Source organism: Syngnathoides biaculeatus, chromosome 12 (genome assembly GCF_019802595.1).
Source record: "Syngnathoides biaculeatus isolate LvHL_M chromosome 12, ASM1980259v1, whole genome shotgun sequence".
Taxonomy (NCBI): Eukaryota; Metazoa; Chordata; class Actinopteri; order Syngnathiformes; family Syngnathidae; genus Syngnathoides; species Syngnathoides biaculeatus.
In genome coordinates, this window is record NC_084651.1 from 3,200,911 (window position 1) to 3,224,636 (window position 23,726).

General features: G+C 41.0%; 1 protein-coding gene across 1 annotated transcript; it reads left to right on the forward strand.

The window, feature by feature from the left end:
• The first annotated feature begins 274 nt into the window (after window positions 1–274).
• On the forward strand, window positions 275–22,882 carry abch1 (ATP-binding cassette, sub-family H, member 1). Its single transcript, XM_061837983.1, is given in 22 exon segments — window positions 275–720; window positions 3,875–4,020; window positions 5,727–5,886; window positions 5,955–6,109; window positions 8,531–8,638; window positions 9,601–9,674; window positions 9,677–9,693; window positions 10,735–10,809; window positions 11,288–11,468; window positions 12,077–12,173; window positions 12,240–12,408; window positions 12,646–12,746; window positions 14,474–14,544; window positions 14,658–14,707; window positions 15,867–15,923; window positions 15,996–16,066; window positions 17,368–17,456; window positions 17,593–17,696; window positions 18,009–18,133; window positions 18,135–18,166; window positions 20,708–20,812; window positions 21,676–22,882. Coding segments are annotated over 22 exon segments (2,484 nt in total). The 5' UTR covers window positions 275–330; the 3' UTR covers window positions 21,783–22,882.
• Window positions 22,883–23,726: the final 844 nt, after the last annotated feature.

Sequence of the window (23,726 nt, forward strand, 5' to 3'; positions counted from 1 at the left end):
CGGTCATTTTTTCGGCATACCACTAGAGGGTCCATATACGTATGATATTGAGGATCGCTCACAAAATTACGGTGGCTTGGAAGTGCAAAACAAAAAAAAAAAAGCCACCGTAGTTTTGGTATTCTAACAATTTAAATATAAAATACGTGGTTGACTATACGTGAAATGCAATCAGAAATCCCCCCCCCCCCCCCACCACCCAAAAAAAAAAAATGTAAGTGAATCAAATGCAGTTTTTATGTCATTTTATTAGTCTAATGCAAGGTTCCCATTCAAGTACGTACCACGGAACTATTCTGGTCGAATACACACATTTTATCATTTTCGAAAATGCAGTTTACTTTGGAAAACACCCTCGTTGCGAATGAAGAAAAAATAAAAAGAAAGAGTGTTGTGTATGGGGGGATGGGTGGGGGGCACCGTTTTACACTTAGTTCCATCACAAGGTCAACGTTCATTTTTCGTGCTAAAGAAGGCAAAGAGCCCTTTCAACTTAAAGCAAGCAACTTGTTCTCGTTGGCACGCTTTAATGTAAATTTCACTTCTACCTCGACGAGAGCGCTCCACAGTGGTCGCCCCCGTCCGCGAGCTGCACGTTCCCCCCTCACCCACCCGTTTCCCCGTGCCCGCCGCCTCTCTGCAGCCATGCCCGCCGAGGAGGAGGCAGCTGCCGGCCGCCAGGATGCGATCATGGCGGACTGCACCGAGATGGGGGACCGGGTAAGGTGCATGATTTTCGCGGGGGAGGTCCGTGGTGCACGGCGATCGAAATCAAAGAGACCACGCGCAGAGGTTTTGGACTCGCTGTCATTTGGGAGCGTGAACGCGCCTGTCAGGATCGTTTCCATCCGCTTGGCTGCAGCAGCGAGGTGGGAAATATTCCGGAATGGGGAAAGGGCAACAAACCGGCATGCAGTTTTTGCATGAGAGGACGGAGTGTACTTTTTCCTACAATTTATGAAAACATAAATGAAAAAAGAAAAAGATTGCTATACAGGAATTGCTGCTCGCCAGGAGAATGGTGGCCTGTAGCTTTTACGTTTGATTTACAGTTTTAAGGTTGGTGGTTCGAATCTGGCCTCCAGCCTCCCTGTGGGGTGTTTGGATCTTCTCCCCGTGACTGGTGACCAGTCAAGGGTGTACCCTCTCATCCAAAGTACGTCACCCCCCCCATGTAGCGTGTCCATTTTCCAAGCTGTTTATCCTCACAAGAATTGCGGGAGCCTATCCGAGCTAATCTTAGGCTACACCCTGAACTGGTCGCCAGTCAGTCGCAAGGCACATATCGACACCATCACTGAGGAATGTTTAAAGTAAGTTGTCCACTGGTGTGAAAGTGCGTGTAAATGCGTATTTGTTTAGAAATGCCCTGCTACCGTCCGGCAACCAGTCCAGAGTGTATTTTATGCCATTTATTTTGCCCAAAATATGCATATTTTTATTTATTTTTTTTGATTGAAAAACACAAGTTATGTTAGGTACAAGGAATACTCAAAATTTTATGAAAGTGATTTTGAATATTTGCTTGTCTATATGTGCACTGTCATTGTCTGGCCACCAGTCCAAAGTGTATTTTATGCCATTTCTTTTGCCCCCCCCTGAAAAAAAAAAAAAAAAAAAATATATATATATATATATATATATATATATATTTTTTTTTTTTTTAAATCAGAAACGTGTTAGGTTCAATGACTACTCAATATTTGCTTGTCTATATGTGCACTGTCAATGTTTGGCCACCAGTTCAAAGTGTATTTTATGCCATTTCTTTTAGCCCAAATTAAATATATATATATATATATATATATATATATATATATATACATATATATATATTATTTTTTTTATCAGAAACAAGTTATGTTAGGTTCAATGAATACTCAATATTCGCTTGTCTATATGTGCACTGTCATAGTCTGGTCACCAGTCCAAAATGTGTCAATTTTCTCTCACCAAAAGTCTCGTTTTGTTTTTTTATTTTCCTTTAAAAAAAAAAATATACATATATATATATATATATATCATATATATATATATATGTACGCACACACATTTTAGAGGTTCATTGAAATTTCTAATTTTTCTGTAAATGTGAGTGTAAAGTGTGTGGCCTGCTATTGGCCGGTGACCAATACAGGTTGTTCCCCACTTCTCTCACCACAAGTTTTTTTTTTTTTTGTCTTTCCATTATTATGCGCATTGGACTCATTTAATATTTTCCACAGGTTTAGTCACGTGCGCCTTAGTGCAATTGTTCAATCGGGTGTGCGTTGGCGCCGCCCGGCGACTGGTCCAGTGTGGACCCCGGTTCTCTCGCCAAAAGTCAGCCGGGATAGCCTCCAACTCGCTTGCCGCCCTAATGAAAACAAGCGGTGTAGAAAAATGGATGAATGGAAGGAAGGGATTCCTTCGTGTCACCTGTTGGGCACCCTGCAATTGTGTGTGTGTGTGTGTGTGTGTGCGCGCATTTATTGCTTGAACCTGTTCTCCCACTTGACAAGCGCACACTAATGAAGTCCCGGCCGTTGTCGTCGCTGCGATCAGTGTGACGCACTCCATCGGTCCATCGCGGACGTCTTATCTTTTCCTCTCCATCGTCGTCTTCGCATGTGAGTTTTTGCCTCCTATCTCATCTCGTGTCGGCGCTCTGGCGGATTTCTGCCACCTCGGAGGCGATTTTCGCCGATGTAGGTCGGAGTGGCAGAGGTGAAAGGCAGCAGATTTATTATTATGCAACAACACCAGCCTCCCGCTCTCTAATCTCCCACCCTGCTGGGAAAATGTTGCATTTAATGTTAGAAGAAAAAAATTTTTTTCTTGGTTGTGTGTTTACAGTATTTTCCAGTGTAGTTGGGAAGCTTTGGGAACGTTACCGCGTGAATTGTTGTTGTTCATACTGGGGTGAAAGGGCAAAACTGCCTTGTCTAGTTCATATTGTTGTCAAAAAAAAAAGGGTAACTTCGCCATCTTGCGCGCTTGTGGATGATGTACAAAAATGTCGACGTCGTCACGCTTGTGCTGTCAAAAGTGTTTAAAAATGTCATATTTAAAGACAAATTTCCACATTCGCCGGTGGCATAAAAGTCGTAACCGAAGTGCGACAAAGGCTGTGTGAAAAGGGAACTATTAATGTCCCGAAGATACAAATGAAACCCACTCGCAAGTGTTTCAAGATGGCCGAAATTTGACTTTGACTTGCGTGCGCTCATGGCGGCGGTCAGCTTGATTGTCCTCGCTTCACGATACGCGGCCGTTTGGTAAATAGTGAACATTTGGTCACAAAAAGAAGAATAATGCCACTCCCGGTTGAAATTTACTGTTAAACTAAACGTTACACGCCACGTGTTCAAAACAAGAACATACATTCACCTTGGAGTATGCTAGCTTAATGCTAACAAACAAGGAACGAATGAAAATTCGCATTGACGTGCTAACATTAGCATCTCCAGTCACAATTTTATGACATTTTACGATACTATTCTTCTTCTGTTGTTTCTATATATCCGTATTATATTATAGTGAGTCCCTGATGGTGTAGTGGTAAACACGCCTGGCTTTAGTGCAGCCATTTTGGGATCGATTCCCGCTCAGTGATGGTGTCGATATCTGCCCTGCGACCAGTTTGGGGTGTAGTCTGCCTTTCGCCCGGAGCTAGCTGGGACAGGCTCCGGCTTTACCGTGACCCTTGTGAGAATAAGTGGCTTGGATAATGGATGGATGGATACTATAGTGCATCATGGTATCCCAGTGTTTTTGTCGTCGTCCCTCGAAGTTTTGGTGTTGACCTTTGACCCCACTCCGTGTCCACTTAGCGCCGCTGTTTGGTGTCAACTTCCTCATACGCACGCTGACGATCGTCGCCGCTGTTTTTCAGACCAAAGGATACATGAAGGGCGACGTGGAGGCGTCGCCGTCGCCCACGGCGGGGGAACCGGCCATTCACTGCCAGGACATGTGCCGCTCATACGGGAAACTACAAGTTCTCAACAACCTCAACCTCACTCTGCCGCAGGGACAAATGTGAGTCCTGCGGATTGACTCGGGAACTGACATTATTATTGTTGTATTAAAAAGGCTCCAAAAGTCCGTCCTAGCGTTAGCGCGGCGGTAGCGCTAAACTCTTTCTGTGTACCGAGGCTTATAACCAAGTGCGCTAACGCTAGCGCCGCAATACCCCATAAACCGCCGGGTTGAAAGCGTGTGGAAAAAAGTCACGGCTTGTAGGCCAGAAATTACGGTAATATGATGTGATATTCTTGCAAAATTGACTTCTGACAGTGGAAATCGCTTCCACGACTTAAGTTCACAAACCGATGAAATGTCTGCCATTAAAATAAATGCCATTACTAATGATCCGTTTCAGCCCTTGTCTGGAGTTGTACTTACCTCATTTTCATTGGCATATGCGGTTGAAAATAAATAGTGCGCAATATAAAATTAAGCACAAACACTCTTTATTATGAAAGAATAAGGTGACGTGTTTGCTGACAAATAACGTTTTAATGTCTTTGCCTTTCCGGAAATACGTTCGCGGGTACCGCTAGCCCAAAATGGTCCCCGCGTCCCACAATCCAATGCTGCTTTCATCAATATCATGACACACCTGAAAATAGTGCACAAACTTGAGATTTTTCTTTAAAATTTTGATAAATTGATAGTTACTGCATTAGAGTTTCTTCCATCCTGTAAATTTATTACATAATTTTGTTACACGTACCAATGTGTCCTAATACTGATAGTGGGAGAAGAAGGATTTTTTAAATGCGTGCAAATTGAGCAAATACAAATAGGGTAAGAAAATGTTAAACCACCGTTTACTGTATTTCTGGCAATTTCATTTTTTCATTTTCCCCCACCCCGGCATGCCCGTCACGAGGTGTCCTTGGGCGGAGCGCACTTTTGTTTTTCTCGACTCGAGCGTCATTCGAAGCCATTAACGTGAGCGTCCCGCCGCATTCCTCCGCTGACAGCCGCGAAAACTGCCAGTGGCAATTGATAAAAAAAAATAATAATAAAATAATAATAATAATTAAATCTCTACAGGTGAATAACGAAAGTCACCTGATCGGTTGTTCTTTTTCCGCGTGATGAGTGAAGCAGTTCCTACGCACAGGAAGGATTAAAATGACAACACTTTTTTTTTTTTTTTGCATTTATACATAATATAGTATATTAAATAGAAGTTTTTATTGTGGAAATAATGATTTCATTCTGGAAAAAAATAGGATTACAGTACTGTCTTGTAATGTTAGCGAAAAAATACTAAGATAAAATAGTGGGTCATAAAAAGGCGCTAAAATGTTCTGAAAATTGGCATTTTGTTGTTAATATAAAAATGTTTAATTTACATTACATGGATTAGGATTAGGGCCTTTATCAGTGTGCTTTAAAATGTTGTTTTGTTTATAATGTGGAAAATAATGGGGAGATATCAACCATTCGGGGGTAAAATAAATAAAATCAAGCAAAAATCTGAAATTTTGTTCCGTCCCCTTTAGTGGCATTTGAACATTTTTTGACTTTCATACTCATAACGTCACCAAGCGTGACCTACGACAACAATCTGGATTGTTATTTTATCACGTTTGCCATCAACAGTTTATCTTAAACGGTCACGATTGCTTGACTTTGTTAAGAGGACTCTTAACTGACTCCTAAAATAGATTAGGGATTTTTTTTTTAAAAATGATAATTATTATTTTTTTGACGTCATTTTACGGCGGCAGCTACGGCCTCCTGGGCCCCAGCGGCTGCGGCAAGACCACCATGCTGAAATGCATCGTGGGAACGCTCAACATCTCGCGGGGTCGCATCAGCGTGCTGGGGAAGCCGCCGGCGTTCCCCGGCCACGGCGTTCCGGGCAGGATGGTGGGATACATGCCCCAAGTAAGCCTCGGACGCCGTTTCTGAACCGCCCGCTTCCTTGATCAGCAAAACGCGTTTCCGCCGCGTAGGAGCTGGCCCTGTACAACGAGTTCACCATCAGCGACACGCTCACCTTCTACGGACGAATCCACGGGTTGACCTTGAGGGAAACGCAGGCCCGCGTGAGCTTCCTCATCGACTTCTTGGATCTGCCGCAGAAGGACCGACTGGTCCGCAATCTCAGGTAAGATAATTTATTATTTGGTATTTTAATACGCGAGTGCTTTGACATGCGAGTTTAATTTGTTGCGTGGGCACACGTGTAACTCAAATCGTATTTACAAGTGGAAATGAATGGAAATGGCATTAATCTGTTCTGAGCCCCCATAGAACACCAATAAAAATGTTTGTAACATTTTCGCGACAAACAAAACAAATGCACCAATGTATTGTACTGAAGTAAAATTAAAAACTTCAACAGTTTGTACATTCTGATAATTCAATGAGGATTTTGCATCTTTTCTCTTTTGTGGGCGCCTTGGACAACCGGTGGCAGTGTGAAATTGATACACACAAATATAAACGAAGATGGTTGCAACTCCTCAGTAAGCTGTAGTAAATCTGTTTTTTTTTCATAGAGGGTAAATGATATATAGCTGTGAGTCTTGTGTTATTGTCTTTCTACAGCCATCCATCCATTTTCTTGGCCGCTTATCCTCACAAGGGTTGCTGGAGCCTATCCGCAATTGTCCAATTAATGTTGCATATTTTTGGGATGTGGGAGGAAACCGGAGTGCGAAACCCACGCAGGGGGGAGAACATGCAAACTCCACACAGGTTGGTCCGGGATTGAACCCTGGACCTCAGAACTGTGAGGCCAACGCTTTCCAGCTGATCCACCGTGCCGCATCTTTCTACCTGTGTTGCATAATGTTTTGTGTTCAAATACCCAGTGCTTAAAATGTCTTAACGATGCAACATCATTGCTGGTTTTGTTAGCCAGTTAATATCATTTTGAGTTGTGTGATAGCATGAAGCTGCCTTTGTTTCAAATAAATATAGATTTTCTGCCCGTGACCCTCGTAAGGATAAGCGGCAAAGAAGATGGATGGACATATTTTCTGTGAAACCGCTTTGGGTGCTGTGAAAAGTGCTCCGTTAATGCTTTCATTTTGACGTACACAACATTCCGTGGCCGTTATTTTATGTTTACTTTGACCATAAATTTTAGATGCTGGTGGCAGTAAACAGCCCGAAAGCGTCCAGTCCTCATATTTTACATTTTTGCTCGCAAGTCAGACCAGAAAATCAGCCAAGGGGCGCGACTCGTATCTCGAAAAACTCGTAAGTTGGGCGGTTGTGTAAGTACACTGGACAGGAAAAAGGGTGGAAGTTGCAGACAAAGAAGGGCTGCGCTATATACCGCCGATACTCACCTCATGCACTCAATGGCTTCTATGGCTTTGCTACAAAAGAGCTTTGTGTTCTCTAGAGAGGCCCCTGAATGCAGCTTCCTTAGCTCGCCATGTAATATTTATAACCCGTGCGGCATCGCTGCTGCTGTCAGGTTGCTGCATTTTCACTACCAGTACATCGTTCAGGATGCGTACGCTCATTTCCGTTGGATACAAATCAAACAATGTCAAATGATCATGTATTCTGAAATACAGAGGACTTCATTCTCTGGGGGAAAAAAAAGAGAATCATCATTGAAAAAAACTATTGCATTAAGAATTAGACTTTATTGTTGAAAAACAAAAGTTCAAAAATATTCTGTTAAAAAAAAAACAAAAACGTGAATTTTCAAAAACTAGAAGTTGACCACAGGTGTCAAACATGAGGCCTGGGTGCCAGATATTGCCCACCGCGGGATTTTATGTGGCCCGCGGAGGCAAATCATGTGTATCGACTTCCATGATTTTTGTCAAAATTTGTCCGAATATTTGAAATTGTCATGTCATAAATGATACCAAACAACAATAGTTGGAAAACCCATGACCATTTATTTCTGATTCCAAAACTAGTTAATAAATTTGAAAATATGATGAGGCACTTAAAAATTTGGATGGTTTCACAGTCATGATAGGGAAACCCACAGTAAAATGTGGCTCGCGACAAAAATGTGTTTGACACCCCTGTACTAGACCATCAGGAGAAATACTGAACAGGCACAGCTTTAAGCTCAAGGAAAAGCGATTCTGTTCTAGTTTTTAAAATAGTCCCAAAAATATCTTCAATCGATCAATCAATCAATCAAATCTCACCTCATCCTTAAAAGTTTTTTTTTCACGAAAAAAAAGAAAATTATAAAATAGATTAAAAAAAAAAACAACATCAACAACTTTTTTTCTGAAAAAAAAAATTCAATTTTATGATCCTCCCAAAAAGATAGAGAAAGGCACTTTATTCTAGGGCGAAAAAATAGCATTATTGGAGAAAAATACCTCCACCTCCAAAATGACATTTTCTCTTGAATGTTCTTTTTAAAAATTCGTTTAAAAAAAAATGCAGGTTTAAAACTCTTCCGCTGCCATTGACGGATTTAGACGTTAAATTTCCATGTTAACCGTGAGGTCTGGCGTTGATTCAGTTTTTAATCTTGATAAAGCTCTCAAGTGTGTGTGTGTGTGTGTGGTGTGTGTGTGTGTGTGTGTGTGTGTTGCAGCGGCGGCCAGAAGCGAAGGGTGTCCCTGGGGGCGGCACTGCTCCAGAATCCCGAGCTGCTTATCCTTGATGAACCCACGGTGGGCGTGGACCCCGTGCTGAGGGCCAAGTACGTACAAATGACGCCCTCTTTCTCTCCCTTCGAAGTGCCACTCGTACTCATCTGTCTGCAAAACACTGCACGCAAGCACTTTGAGCTCCTTTTGTAAGCGGACGCCCCAACGAAAATACGGAACTGTCCGTGAGCGCGGTACAATTAGGCCCTCGCCGCTTCCGTAACCTAAAGAAGAAGAAACATGAAACCTGACATGTTCCCTTAGCGAGAAGCAGCACACTGCTTGACTTGTACTTGAAATATTCATCAGCGATTACTCATCAGTCGGGTACAACGTGAAGCGTTGCTCGTGAAGTTTTACAAGCTAGCAAACCGCTAAGCAAAAACCTGAACGAAAGTGAAAATTCCCATGACATTTGGCGGCACCGTTTACTCTAAAACAAACGGAGCAGTTTAAAAACTCTCTTTTTTTTTTTGCATTGATAAAACATTAGCGTCATAGCATGATTATTGACAAACTAATGGGAATCAAATAATTACAATACAGTAATTGTTAGCTTCAATCCCAGCCCCGTCTGTGTGGGTTTTCTCCGGGCGCTCCGTTTTCCTCCCACATCCCCCAAAACATGCAACCTTAATTGGACACTCTAAATTGCCCGTAGGTGTGATTGTGAGTGGGGCTGTTTGTCTCGATGTGCCCCGCGATTGGCTGGCGACCAGTTCACGGTGTACCGCGCCTCCTCCCCGTCGACAGCTGGAATAGGCTCCGGCATTCCCGCCGACCCTCGTGAGGATAAGCGGCAAAGAAAATGGATGGAGGTTTAAACACAACCGCGGGACTAAATATGCAAATGAAGGGACGGATGAGGTGGGGGTGCATCACTCACAAGTTGTCGCCGGGTCACACAGCCGCTCGCAAAGAGAACGATACTCAAGGAGAATTTGGAAAGAAATACATGATAAAAATATGAATCTAAGATTAATGAACACTCGTGGTCGCGTTTGTGCTTTTCCAGGATTTGGCAACATCTGGTGGACATCGTGAAGACGGGCAAAGTGTCCGTCATCATCACCACGCACTACATCGAGGAGGCAGGCAAGCTAACGTGGTGAGCAAATCGCGCCCCCACCCACCCGACCCCCGAAATTTCATTGGCTGTTGAAAAGAAGGCGACGCAAACAAACGGCGTCCGCGTTATAATGCACATGACTTTAGATCTGAGTGAATGACTTCCTTTGTCAACCGGTTAATGCTTTGCGCCGCGTGAAGTGTTCCATGAGTTCATTGTTAATCTCCTTTATGTATGAAATCCCCTCCCCCCCCCAAAAAAAAAAGCGTGATCTGCAGTCATAAATTGGACGTTTTTGTAGACTGCGTTCGCAACTGTCCACGTTGAGCTTTCTGTATGAATCGGGGTTAGGTTCAAAAGGTCAAAGTCGACAAAACCCGCTCAAGGATTTATTTTTGGGGGCGCCTTTCATTTCAAAGTGGGCGTCGCCGATTGTCACAAGAAGTCCCGCTTGTGTCCCCGCTCCCGACGAAAAAAAAAAAACAGCCCGCGGCGACTCCTCGGCAACAAAAGACGCACGACTTCGCCGGTCCGACCAGTTGCGCGACTCCTCGATTGGCTTCTGTGGCTTTGCGCGAGCTCGAGTGGCGGGGAAAGAGAGGAGGGACCGCGTCACTCGTCTTGGGTGTGGAAAAATGCACGCAAAATATTATTATTATTATTATAAACATTATATATCTTTAAAAATTACAACAAAAAAATTAAAAAAAACATTAAAATTGTTGAATAAAGATGAAAAAGTGTTTAAATGATTCTGCATATATATTTTTTGTATAATCAGTGAATAAATATTACTGCCACAAGTATATAAATATAATTTCTATTATTTTATTTTTCATTGTTAAATTGAACAATCCACTTTTTAACTTACAAATTTTATTATTATTTATTTTTATTTTCTTCAATGTTAAATTGAACTTTTTAAGTTAAAGAAAGGGGAAAAAAGGGGTAAAATACTCTTTTGAAATAGAAGCCATTTCCCCCCCAAAAGCATGTCTTGAGTTTTTTTTTTTTTTTTTTTCTATGATATCGTTGCATCCATTTGAAATTTTGAATGTTATTTTGTTTGGGGTACCCAAGGTGGGCCTGATGAGGAACGGCTGCTTGCTGGCCGAAGGAACTCCAGAAGCAGTCATGAAGATGCACAGCTCCTCCGTGAGTAGCCAGCCGCCACCCGCAGCTGGAAAGCGTTGGCCTCACAGTCCTGAGGTCCCGGGTTCGATCCCGGCCCCGCCTGTGTGGAGTTTGCATGTTCTCCCCATGCCTGGGTGGGTTTTTCTCCTGGCACTCCGGTTTCCTCCCACATCCCAAAAACATGCAACATTAATTGGAGACTCTAAATTGACCGTAGGTGTGATTGTGAGTGCGGATGTTTGTCTCGATGTGGCCTGCGATTGGCGATCAGTTCAGGGTGTATCCCGCCTCCTGCCCGTTGACAGCTGGGATAGGCTCCGGCGCTCCCTGCGACCCTCGTGAGGATAAGCGGCTAAGAAAATGGATGAATAGATATGTTCAATGGAGTGCAGTTGTATTTAAATTTTAAGTACAATACATTTACAGCTCATCCTTTGAGTAGTAACATTCAAACTTGTGTGCCCTCCCCCACCCCACCCCACCCCACCCCAAAACGAAGACTCTGGAGCACGCCTTCCTGCAGCTGTGCGAGACCTCCGACCAGACGTGCGTCGAGCGGGGCGCCGGTTCCCGGGACGACGTGTTGGGCAACAGCCAATCGTTCGAGAGCGGGCGGGACGAAAGCCGGCCCATTCTCGTCGACGTGCCCAAATCCGCCGCGGAAGTCGTCAGCAAAGCAGGTGTGACTTTTATCGGCCGAGTTGTGGGTGGTGTAAAGTCAAGCTAATTGTCTTATTGGCCGAGGGGGCTCTGTCTCCGTTAAAAATGAATGAAAATGTCATTATGATCACTTCAAACCCGAGTTAGTTGGTTTGTTAGTGACTCAGTAAGCTGCAGTAATATGATTTTTAGGCAGCTGATAAAGAAATTATGCCTGTGAGCGTTATTATATTGTCTGTCTGTGTTGCTGCTCCATTTTTTTGTCCAAGAACTAGCCGGTTAGAGAGTTGTAACTACTGCAACATCAATACTAGTTTTGTTACTCCATCTGTGGTGTTTTCCATTGTGTGCTAGCATTATGCTAGCGAGCTTTAGCGGGCTATACTGTCATCTTTTATCGATTTTTTTTTTTTTTTTTTTTTACGTTTAGTTTTACAGTGCGCTCATTTCTTGAGAAACTTGTAATTCGACTCACTCGTAAGCCGAGGCAATACTGTGAATGTTCCAAGCGCTTTCCATTACGTCCGCTAACCAAATGATATTTCTGGACGCTAGTAGCAGAACTTCGGTACGCGAGTGGCTAACGTGCGACTAGCCGCACTTCTAGTGATTGATTGTGACTGCATAGTGGACTGGAAGGTGCGAGTCAAGCACGTGATCCCCAAGTGGAGGAACATGGCCGCCCTCACCATCAAAACCCTGGTCCGGATGAAGAGGATGCCAGGGTACGTCGGGCGCCGCCGGCACTCCCGCGGCTTTGGCGCCATTTGTGACCCCGGTGTCCTTCGCAGCTCTTTGTGTTTCCAGTTCCTGCTGCCCGTCATCCAGATGTCGCTCATCTGCTTGTGCGTCGGAGGGGACCCAAAGGGGATCCAGGTCGCCGTGGTCAACAACGAGACCTCCTCCTTGGCTTTCAGCCGTTCGCTGCTCTCCTTTTTGGACAACTCCAGCGTGGAGCAGGTCGGAAATCGCACTTACCGTGTATAATTGTGAGTCGACGCGTGAATATTTTCCACTAACAGCCCAGGCTAAACTCCGTTCCCCTCACATACAAAGAGAAGAAGTTGAGGTGTAACACTCGGATGTAGTTTTTTTGACACTAGTTACTACCGGTTCTTGGATGACGACTGCTACTTGTCTCAACCTAAAAGAAGGAAATGGATATGATCTGCGATGAGCCGTTTTGCGATTTAACAGGTGAGCTTGTCTCATGCGGAGGCCTTCCAAGGCATCAACGACGGCAAATACTGGGCCGTCATTGGCTTCAGCGAGAACTTCACCAGATGCCTCATAAATAGGTACAGGCGCCACTCGCACTCCACACATACGCACCGATTTGGAGTGTGGCATCTCATATCGGTATAAAGGTCAAAACGATTGGGCTGCAATAATAGTAGTCGGGTTTTGTGTAGAGGATCAAGAATATATGTATGTTGAGTCTTATTAGATGCCCTCTCTCCATGTGTTGCAAGCGCTTGTGTTCAAAAGAAAGTTGTTTAAAGGTTGAGAAATATTGCAACACACAGGCTAGTTTCAAGAGCCCGTTTGTAGTGTTTTGCATTGCATGTTAGCATTAAGCGAACTGTTTTTGTAAGTTATGCAAGCGCTTGTGTTCAAAATAAAGTTGTTTAAAGGTTGGGAAATATTGCAACACGCAGGGTAGTTTCAAGAGCCCATTTGTAGTGTTTTGCATTGCATGTTAGCATTAAGCTAACTTTTCTAGTAAGATACACAAGCGCTTGTGTTCAAAACAAAGTTGCTTAAAGGTTGAGAAATATTGCAACACACAGGCTAGTTTCAAGAGCCCGTTTGTAGTGTTTTGCATTGTATTTTAGCATTAAGCTAACTGTTTTTGTAAGTTATGCAAGCGCTTGTGTTCAAAATAAAGTTATTTAAAGGTTGGGAAATATTGCAACACGCAGGGTAGTTTCAAGAGCCCGTTGTAGTGTTTTGGATTGTATGTTAGCATTAAGATAACTGTTTTTGTAAATTACGCAAGCGCTTGTGTTCAAAAGAATGTTGTTTAAATGTTTGAACATATTGCAACACACAGGCTAGTTTCATGAGCCTGTTTGTAGTGTTTTGCATTGTATGTTAACGTTAAGCTAACTGTATTGTTATGCAGCTCGATGGAATCCGTAGCTGTAACCATAGCGTGTGTGGTGTAGCTGCATTTTTTTCACTCACAACGCAAGACAAAAAACTCGTTCGAGTAACGGCTTGTATCTCAAAATCACGTTTTGTCACGTAGAGTAAGTAATATGTTCTTTTTATGTACTTAAATAAGGTTTTAATGAATTCTGATGAAGTAAATTGAAAATAAAATTACACTTTTCATAGTCTGTGCAAAACCACACAATTGAATTTTTGCCTGACTATCCGAAGTCAAATCGGACTAAAGGTTTCCTGTTTCAAGTCAATCAGGATCACCAAAATTGTTTAATTTTGTTAAATGCTGCAATAATGAAAGAGAGAATTTCTTAGAGAATTTTATCGTACAGTATTTTCTTCGAAGTGTGTTTTTGCACGCTGTATGTAAACGCCTGGCTTTAACCGTTTAGCATAAATACAGTGGGTTTAAAAAGTCTACACAATCACGTTCAAAGGCTATCTTTATGTGATAAAATGTCAGGAAAAGCCTACTCGAACATCAGAATTTTATCGGTGGCATGTTAAAACGGTGGCATGTGTATGATCATTTGCGTTTAGTTTAAAGTTTGAATGTGTGCTAATAGTGAGCATTCACAGTAATTAGAGGGTGTGCACACTTGCGCAACCACATTATTTTAGTTGCTTCGTTTTTGCTTCAACTTTACAAAAGGTAAAAAACAAAATTCTGTCAAGTTGTAAATCACATTAATGGTGAGAAATGTTTTTTTTTTCCATTATTGATGAATTTTTCTTTTTTCTCATTTTTGTATATGCCAGAAACTGAGGGTGTGTAGACTTTTATGTTTGCACTTATTTGAAAAGTATGCATTTATATGCAAATAAACATGTAATAATACTAGTGGTGGTGTTCCAGGATGTTTCAGAAGAACGTGTCCCGGGACACGATAAATGGAGGTTCTGTGCACGTCTGGCTGGACCAGACCAGTAAGTAGACGGTTCCCGATTTGACTCTGCCACCGCCTGTTGTGAAATGTACAATTCTGGATGAATATAAAAAATAATAAGAATAATAACAAACACTGTTTTTGCTTCACCAGACAGACAAATTGCCTTGATGCTGCAGCAAAAGCTCTACGAGGCCTTTCAGGTGCAAAAAAACCGTTTTTGCGTGTTGATATGAGGATGAGATTGAAAATTGTTCACGCCAATATAAATCCACATTGGACAACTCACGAAAAAAAAAAGTCCAGCCGCATTATTTGTACACAATTACAACCGCTGATTTTCAACAAGTTCGACTTATCGCGACTCCCATCATTTCTTTTTTCCCCGTAATTTTGTACAATTTTTATTCATTATTTTATATTTCACTCTTATTTAAAAACACATGAAAAATACAAGATAAGGGCAAAACTACAACATAAAATGAGATAAAAATTGTACAAAATAAAAGAGCAAAAGTTTTTAAAAATGTCAAATTGATTACAAACATTTATATTGTAACCAATATTTAATATATGTATATATACATATAAATCATCCAAAATACAAATGATTGTCATATTTGTTCAAACAAACTTAAAATGTAATTTATCAATTGGATATTATTTGGATTGTTGGTATAGTATCACCATATGGTATAGTATACTATAGTATCACTGCAGTTTGATTTGAATAAAAAAATGAATAATAAAAAATACTCAAATAATTATAATAATAATAGTTATGTGTATACAGATTATTTATATTTAGTCATTTTATAGCATCATGTTTTTGGGGAAAACAAAAATCTGTGATAATTGGATTCTAAAATAATACAGATAATGTAATAAGTGTAGTTTAACATAGATGTAAATAAAATATTTGAAATATTTAAAAACAATAAATAATCTATAAATAATAATAATAATAACAATTATAATAATAATAAATGTTCATCTGAAATGCCCCCTTGACTTTTTGAACCGTATTTTGCGTGTGTACAATGAATATTCAGTAGGTCGAATTGACCAGACTATATTATCTGTATGTCTTTTTTCATACAATATGTGCTTGTTAAATTCTCCTAAAATGGCTTACCCACACACACACACACCACACACACACACAAAATTATTCCTTGTGACCCCCCCCCCCAAAAAAAAGGGAAAAATTCAACTTTTTGAGGCCACATTTACAGTAAATCAGCATAATTCCGGCCGTTCCACTTTCAATGATGATTCTGTCAGCTAGATGGCGCCACTCGGGCCCCATTTGGCGATCCGTCTTTGTCCGATTGAGGTTGAGCTTCTACGTTTGCTGCGCAGGCTTTTGTGGACGAGAGGCTGGGCGACAAGGCCTACATGTACGCCCTCCCCATCAAGGTAAACGATGCAGTGTGCAGTACAGCCGTAATACATCATATTTCCTCACAATATTTCCACACCCTTGTGTAGTTTGAGGAGCCCGTTTACGGCAGCCAGAACACGGACTTTACTACATTTGTGATGCCGGGCGCTGTTCTCAGGTCAGTTTCGTGTCAAAATGTCACAAATTTTAATCCTCACACCTTGTTTGCGTTACATATTTCATCAGCGCTTGTTATTAGTGTAAAATGTAATTTTTTTTGGGGGGAGGGGCGTTTTCAACCTTTATAATTTCAGTTTGTTAGCCTAATGCGCAGGTTGTAGACCTACACTGGTGTCAAACTCAAGGTCCAGGGGCCAGATCTGGTGCGTTGCATGATTATATGTGATTATATGTCAAAGGCGAAACATCTGTCAACCTCCAAGATGCTTGTGAAAATCTCTTTCAAAATTTCAAAGTGTCACATATCCTAAATGATTGAGATTGAGCTATTATAAACATTTTTGTCGTACCAGACGTGAACAATGGTTGAAAAACACTTGATTTTTGAGTCCAAATCTGGTTCATAAATTTTGTGTGTAATATAATGAGGCGATAATTTTTTTTTTATGGTTTCGCAGTCATAACGGCCCTCTGAGCAAAATCGTGACTGCTGAAATTTCCAGCCTACAGAGCACACATGAATATAAGCCTCACCCAGTACATTTGTAAAGGAAATACCATTTGGTACATACGTAGGCCGCACCTGTGTAAAAGCCGCAAGTGCCCACATTGAAACACGAGATATTTACAAAGAAAGGTGGTACGCAGGAAGAGTTTTCAAAGTTTCAATACCTTAGCTTAGCTTAACATAGCAACAACACGGTAGCACGAACAGGGCTGGTAAAATAAAAATAAAAACATACTGGTAAAAAAATAAATAAACAGCCGCAGCAGCGACATAGTAGCACACAGCACTAACAGGGCCGGTTAAAAAAAGTTACTGAGACACGGCAATACCACAGCAGCAACACACTAGCACAGCGCCAACAGGGTCGATAAAAAAAAAAAAACAACAAACTGGTAAAAATCCCTGAGACACGGCAGTAACACAGCAGCAACACCCTTGCACAGCGCTAGAACGGCACTAACAGGGCCGGTTAAAAAAAAAAAAAAAGTCAGTTCCTCGGCACACATATTCCACCGGTCTCACTCCTACCTTTTCCGCTCGAGTGCCCCCTTGCGGCCGTTAGAAGAAATGCACAAATGAACCGCATCGCCGCATAAGCCGCAGGGTTGAAAGCGTGTGGGAAAAAAGTCGCGGCTTTTAGGCCGGAAATTACGGTACACTGTGGCCCACGAAAAACGAGTTTGACACGCCAGTAGTAGAATGACGTAAACTTGTATTTTCATATCTTTGCTGGTGTGATATTGATACTTAGCGGGTTAATCAATCAAGATGTTTTTGTTGTGACGGTCCAGCATCGCCTTCTACCTGGCCTTGGGCCTGACCGCCCTCTCCTTTATCCTGGAGAGGAAAGAAGGCCTTCTGGACCGCTGCTGGGTCGCAGGTGAGAACTTCCACACCCGCACAAAATGTGAGCCGCAAAAGGGCTCGAGAAGACCGCGGCGGTTTTGGGATGGGGTGGGAAATGTGATGTGATGCTGCGTACATATTTGGTATTTGCCATTTGTGGCTTGTGTCAGGCGTGAGCTCGCTGGAGACGATGCTGGCCCACCTTTTCTCTCAGCTGCTGGTCATCAGCGTGCAGATTTTCCTCATGCTGCTCTTCGTCCTGCTCGTCTTCAAGGTGCCCCCGACGCCGTTTCGTCTTGAATGAGCTTCGACCTCGAAAAAAGGGAGGGCGGGGTGGGGCCTGGGGGGGGGGGGGGGGTGGAAAAATTGGACTTTGCTATTGAAAAATCACAGTCCGAGTCTTAAAAATAATGAAATAATTCATTTGTGCATGAAAAAAAAATCTAGAAAAGAAATGCAACTTTATTCTTTGTTTAAAAAAAAAAAAAACATCATTCTTGGGGAAAAAACAATAAAAATGTTAAGATCTGACTCCCGCATTTGTCCCTCTTTGGCGTCTTTTTTTGTTTGTTTGTTTGTGGTGCAGATGCCCAACGAAGGCTCCTTGCTTCTCATCGTGCTGCTGATCGTGCTGCAGGGCGTCACCGGCATCTCCTTGGGCCTCGTCATCTCCGCCGCCATCGACGACGAGCAGAGCGCCAACCAGGCCGCCTCGCCTCTTCTACCCCAACCTCATCATGAGCGGTACCGCGTCCCCCGTTTGATTAATTTATGAGAGGAGAGAGAGAGAGGAGAGAGAAGACAGAGCGAGTGAGAGAGAAGAGACAGACAGACAGCAGAGAGACAGACAGACAGACATAGCAAGAAGAGACCAAGATAGAATAGGGAGGAATAGATAGAAAATTAAGATAGATAGATAGATAGATAGATAGATAGATAGATAGATAGATAAGATATAGGAGAAATAGATAGATAGATAGATAGATAGATAGATAGATAACGATAATAGATAGATAGATAGATAGATAAAGTGGACCACGAGAGGAGAGATGATAGATTAAGAAATAGGGGATAGATAGATAGATAGATAGATAGATAGATAGATAGATAGATAGATAGATAATATAAGATAGATAGATAGATAGATAGATAGATAGATAGAAGATAGATAGATATAGATAGATAGATAGATAGATAATAGATAGATAGATAGATTAGATAGATAATAGATAGGATAATTAAAGTGAGACCACGAGAGGGAGAGATAGATAGATAGATAGATAGAAGATAGATAGATAGTAGATAGATAGAATAGATAGATAGATGATAGATAGATAGATAAGATAGATAGATAGATAGATAGATAATAGATAGATAGATAGATAGATAGATAGATAAAGTGAGACCACGAGAGGGAGAGAAATAGATAGATAGATAGATAATAGATAAGATGATAGATTAAAGATAGATAGATAGATAGATAGATAGATAGATAATAGATAGATAGATAGATAGATAGATAGATAGATAGATAGATAGATAAGATAGAGAGACAGACAGGCATAGGGAGAGAGCAAGATTAGAGTGATAGAGCGAGAGAGCAGACATAGCGAGAGACCAAAATAGATGGATAGATAGCGAGAGAGAGAGGCAGACACCATAGATAGATATTGTGAGAGAGTGAGAGATAGAGCGAGAGAGACAGACAGACAGCCATAGCAAGAAAGACCAAGATGGATGGATGGATGGATGGATAGATGATAGTATTAGATAGATAGATAGATAGATAGATAGATATAGATAGATAGATAGATAGATAGATAGATAGATAGATAGATAGATAGATAGATAGATAGATAGATAGATAGATAGATAGAGAAAGAGAGCGACAGACAGGCATAGCGAGAGAGCAGACATAGCGAGAGACCAAAATAGATGGATAGATAGCGAGAGAGAGAGGCAGACAACCATAGTAGATAGATATTGTGAGAGAGTGAGAGATAGAGCGAGAGAGACAGACAGACAGACATAGCAAGAAAGACCAAGATGATGGATGGATGGATGGATAGATAGATAGATAGATAGATAGATAGATAGATAGATAGATAAGATAGATAGATAGATAGATAGATAGCATAGATAGATAGATAGATAGATAGATAGATAGATAGATAGATAGATAGATAGATAGATAATAGAGAAAGAGAGAGACAGACAGGCATAGGGAGGAGCAAGATAGAGTGATAGAGCGAGAGAGCAGACATAGCGAGAGACCAAAATAGATGGATAGATAGCGAGAGAGAGAGGCAGACAACCATAGATAGATATTGTGAGGAGTGAGAGATAGAGCGAGAGAGACAGACAGACAGACATAGCAAGAAAGAACCAAGATGGATGGATGGATGGATAGATAGATAGATAGATAGATGATAGATAGATAGATAGATAGATAGATAGATAGATAGATAGATAGATAGATAGATAGATAGATAGATAGATAGATAGAGACAGACAGGCATAGGGAGAGAGCAGATAGAGTGATAGAGCGAGAGAGCAGACATTGCGAGAGACCAAAATAGATGGATAGATAGCGAGAGAGAGAGGCAGACACCATAGATAGATATTGTGAGAGAGTGAGAGATAGAGCGAGAAGAGACAGACATAGTGAGAGAAGACCAAGATAGAGAGAGAGAGACAGACAGACAGAATAGCAAAAAGACCAATGATGGATGGATAGATAGATAGATAGATAGATAGATAGATTAAAAGATAGATAGATAGAATAGATAGATAGATAGATAGATAGATAGATAGATAGATAGATAGATAGATAGATAGATAGATAGATAGATAGATAGATAGATAATAGATAGATAGATAGATAGCACTTTAAAAATGGGCAAAAAAGAGTGTCATTGAAAAAAACTACTTGGAAAACATAACTTCATTCATCTATTCATGTTCTTCAATAGATATCGATTTTATGTATTTTTTTAAATGTCTTTATTGTTGAGAAAAGTAAGGCTTCACTCTCCCCCAAAGTATGACTTGGCTTTTAAAAATTTGACTTGAAAAGTACCTTATAATGTGAATGGACTTGGAAAAAAAGTTTGTACTCATTGTAAACAAAAATAATGTGAACATATGCAATGCTACATTTTCTATATGACTTCATTCTTGAAAAAGTTATTTTGTGGACATGTGACAATTCTCAGCCCTGAAGAGAAAACGATTTCTTTTGAAATGTCGCGTGACGCTTTACACGAGCTGTTTCTTGGGCGCCAGGCATCATCTGGCCGGTGGAGTGCATCCCGTACCCGCTTCGCTACCTCAGCCTGGCGCTGCCCCAGACGTACGCCTCGGAAGCGCTGCGCTGCATCATGTACAGAGGTGGGCGCGCAAAAGTCCAAACCCACACGGCACGGTCGCCGCGACGGAAGCGCTCAAACGCCGTTGAATTCATGCGAGAAACGGAAGGCACCGATGGTGTAGTGGTACACGTGCCCGATTTGCTGCGGCGGGCGGCGTCGGTTCGATTCCCGCTCAGTGATGGTGTCTGTTTACGTGCCCTGCAACCGACCGGTTCAGGGCGAGTACTCGTCTGCCTTTTTCCCGACGTTAGCTGGGATCCACCCGGCACTGCCGTGGCCACCCTTGTGTGGATGAGCAGCTTGGAAAATGGGTAAAAAGAAATTAAATGCATTTTTACCCTTGAAAAGAATTTCACTTTATTCTTGCAGAAGGAAAAAAAAAATAGAAAAAATGTCATAAATATATATATATATAAATTTATTTCCCAGTAGGAGGAAATTCTTTTTTATTTTTTTAAATAAATGTGACTCTATTCTTGGAATTTTCTAATTTTGAAAAAAGAGTTTTATTTTTGTCGGAAAACAAACTTTCAAAACTGGTAATTTTTTGAAGAAAAAAAAAACTTAATTCTTACAAAAAAAACCACAACTTAATTCCGGAAAAGAATGTGACTTTACTTTCGAACATATTGCTTAATTCCTGAAAAAAATGCACCTTTATGAAAAGAATAACTATCTTAAGATGAATATGACTTAATTGAGGGGTTGGTAATGACTTCATTCATATTACAAATTTTTAAAAAATACATTTATTTCATTTTGTATCATCGTGAACAGCAAAAAAAACCCAATTTAACTGTTTTGCTGAAAATTGTCATATGTTAATAAACTCTTGAATGTAGTACAAAATATGTGAGTGAAGGGGTTTTTGTGTCCCATCAGGTTGGGGCCTGACTCACATGATGGTTTGGCGAGGCTTCGTGGTCACTCTGGGATGGAACACGGTCTTCATCGTCGTGGCAACGCTCATCTTGAAGTTCAGGAAGTGAACACCCCCCCCCCACTCCACCCCCACCCCCGATGAACACAAAGCATGCACGTGCTGAACATTGGGGGGGGGGTGACAACGTACATAAACATGTCAATACGCAAAGGGTGGGCAAAATATGGCTCTGTTCTTTATTACGGCCCATTGAGCATTCGCACAACGTCATCAAAAGTCCTGGAATGTTGTCGCGTTGGTCGATCAAAATATATTTAGTCCCTGTTTTGCTTATTTTCATTCAATCATTCATCTAATGAAATAATTGGTGACTTCTTTTGTTTGACACAAAATGTTTAAAACGTCATATAAATCACCCCCCCAAAAAAATAGTATCATAGCTTATGTTGCTAGCATATACCCTTGTGCAACAACATCAACAAAATTATGTCCAAATGCTAATTTTAATTCCCACCCCTCTCCAAAATTGCAAAATGATGACACAGTCATTGATCAAAGTAGTTTGGAAATTTTTAACAAAACAAGCCTACTCAAATGTATCTCACTACCAAAAAACATCCAGACTTGAAATCACACGGCTCCCGCAGCACGTTTTTTAACGACAATTCAAGTTTTTAAAAGAGTTACGAGATTTATTCTCACGCAATTTTTGACGTTTGCAATTGTGAATTAATATTTAAAAATACATGAGGCAAACCGATATAATTTTGGAAAAAATATAAATTTGACTTACATTTTTGCGGGTGATACAATGCACATTTAAAACCTTTATATTTTATTAATTCAAACTCAAGCAATCATAAATATAATGTGGTTTTCTTAGGATTATGAATACTATTTGAAAAAAGTGAATGATTTTATGATTAAAACTGTTTTATTTCTTGTATGAAACATTTTTTCCCTAAAATTGGTTAAGGAAAATACATGAATTATTTTTCATTTACCTTATATTCATTTGTCATCAAATAATCAGCTAAAATGGCAAATAATAAAATGAAGAATGTTGACATAAACAGTGTTATATAGCCTATGCATTTTTATCTATTCCCATTCAATAATGAACCAAATGTAAATGAGACTGAATTATTATTTTACCATTAAAATAAAATAGATTAAATTTTTAACCCGTCTGTTAAAAAAAAAAAATCCATCGTGTTCTCCTTGTAACTGGTTGTGCGCAAAAAAAAAATAATAAAAAAAATAGAATAACTACAGGGGCAAGCGACATAAGCCGTCCAAAGTGGTTGAATATATGCTGACTGTACGTGTTAATGCAGTATTTTCTTGATGTAAACTTCATTATGGGGTGGAAAATGTGAATTTTTATTGTATTTCTTTCTTTTTTGTTTGGTTATATTTTACATGACTGTACTTTTTTTTTCATTGCCTTTATTCCACTTTGCTGGACAGAGTGGACGCCACTCGCGGGTCACCTGACCCCCCCCTCAGCCCCGCCCTGTGTGACGTCACCACGTGACATCATCAATCAAACAAACAAACAACCGTCACCGCTTTTGTCCGTTTGTTGTTCGTCTGATGGATTTTGCGAAAAAAATCAATAAAACCACCAGAGTTTACAAAATGGCCGCTCTTGTGCTTTTTCGGGAATTTTTACACTTAAAGGTCAAGTGTCATCCCTAGAAACATTCTTGCACAAGGCCTGCGGAGGCCGTCCTTCAGCGGTTGCTGGGCGGAAGCCTTCCGATGCGCACGTCGACACATTTAGCAACCCTGATTTATGGATTATGGATTTTAGTAGCTGTATACACACCTACCTGTCATTTGGAACCTACTTAGCGCTCGTCGTTTGCACCCCGTGCGATCCGTTTTTCACGACGAACCGGGTCTTTTGGAAACGTATGAAGAGGGAACCCATCCTCGCGAGTGTTGGAGCAATATCCAGCAATACGAGTCGGCATTTTGGCTAACACGAAGGAACAACGAACTACCTCCCAGCAGGTAAAACTAGTAGAAACAGACGAGACCCACT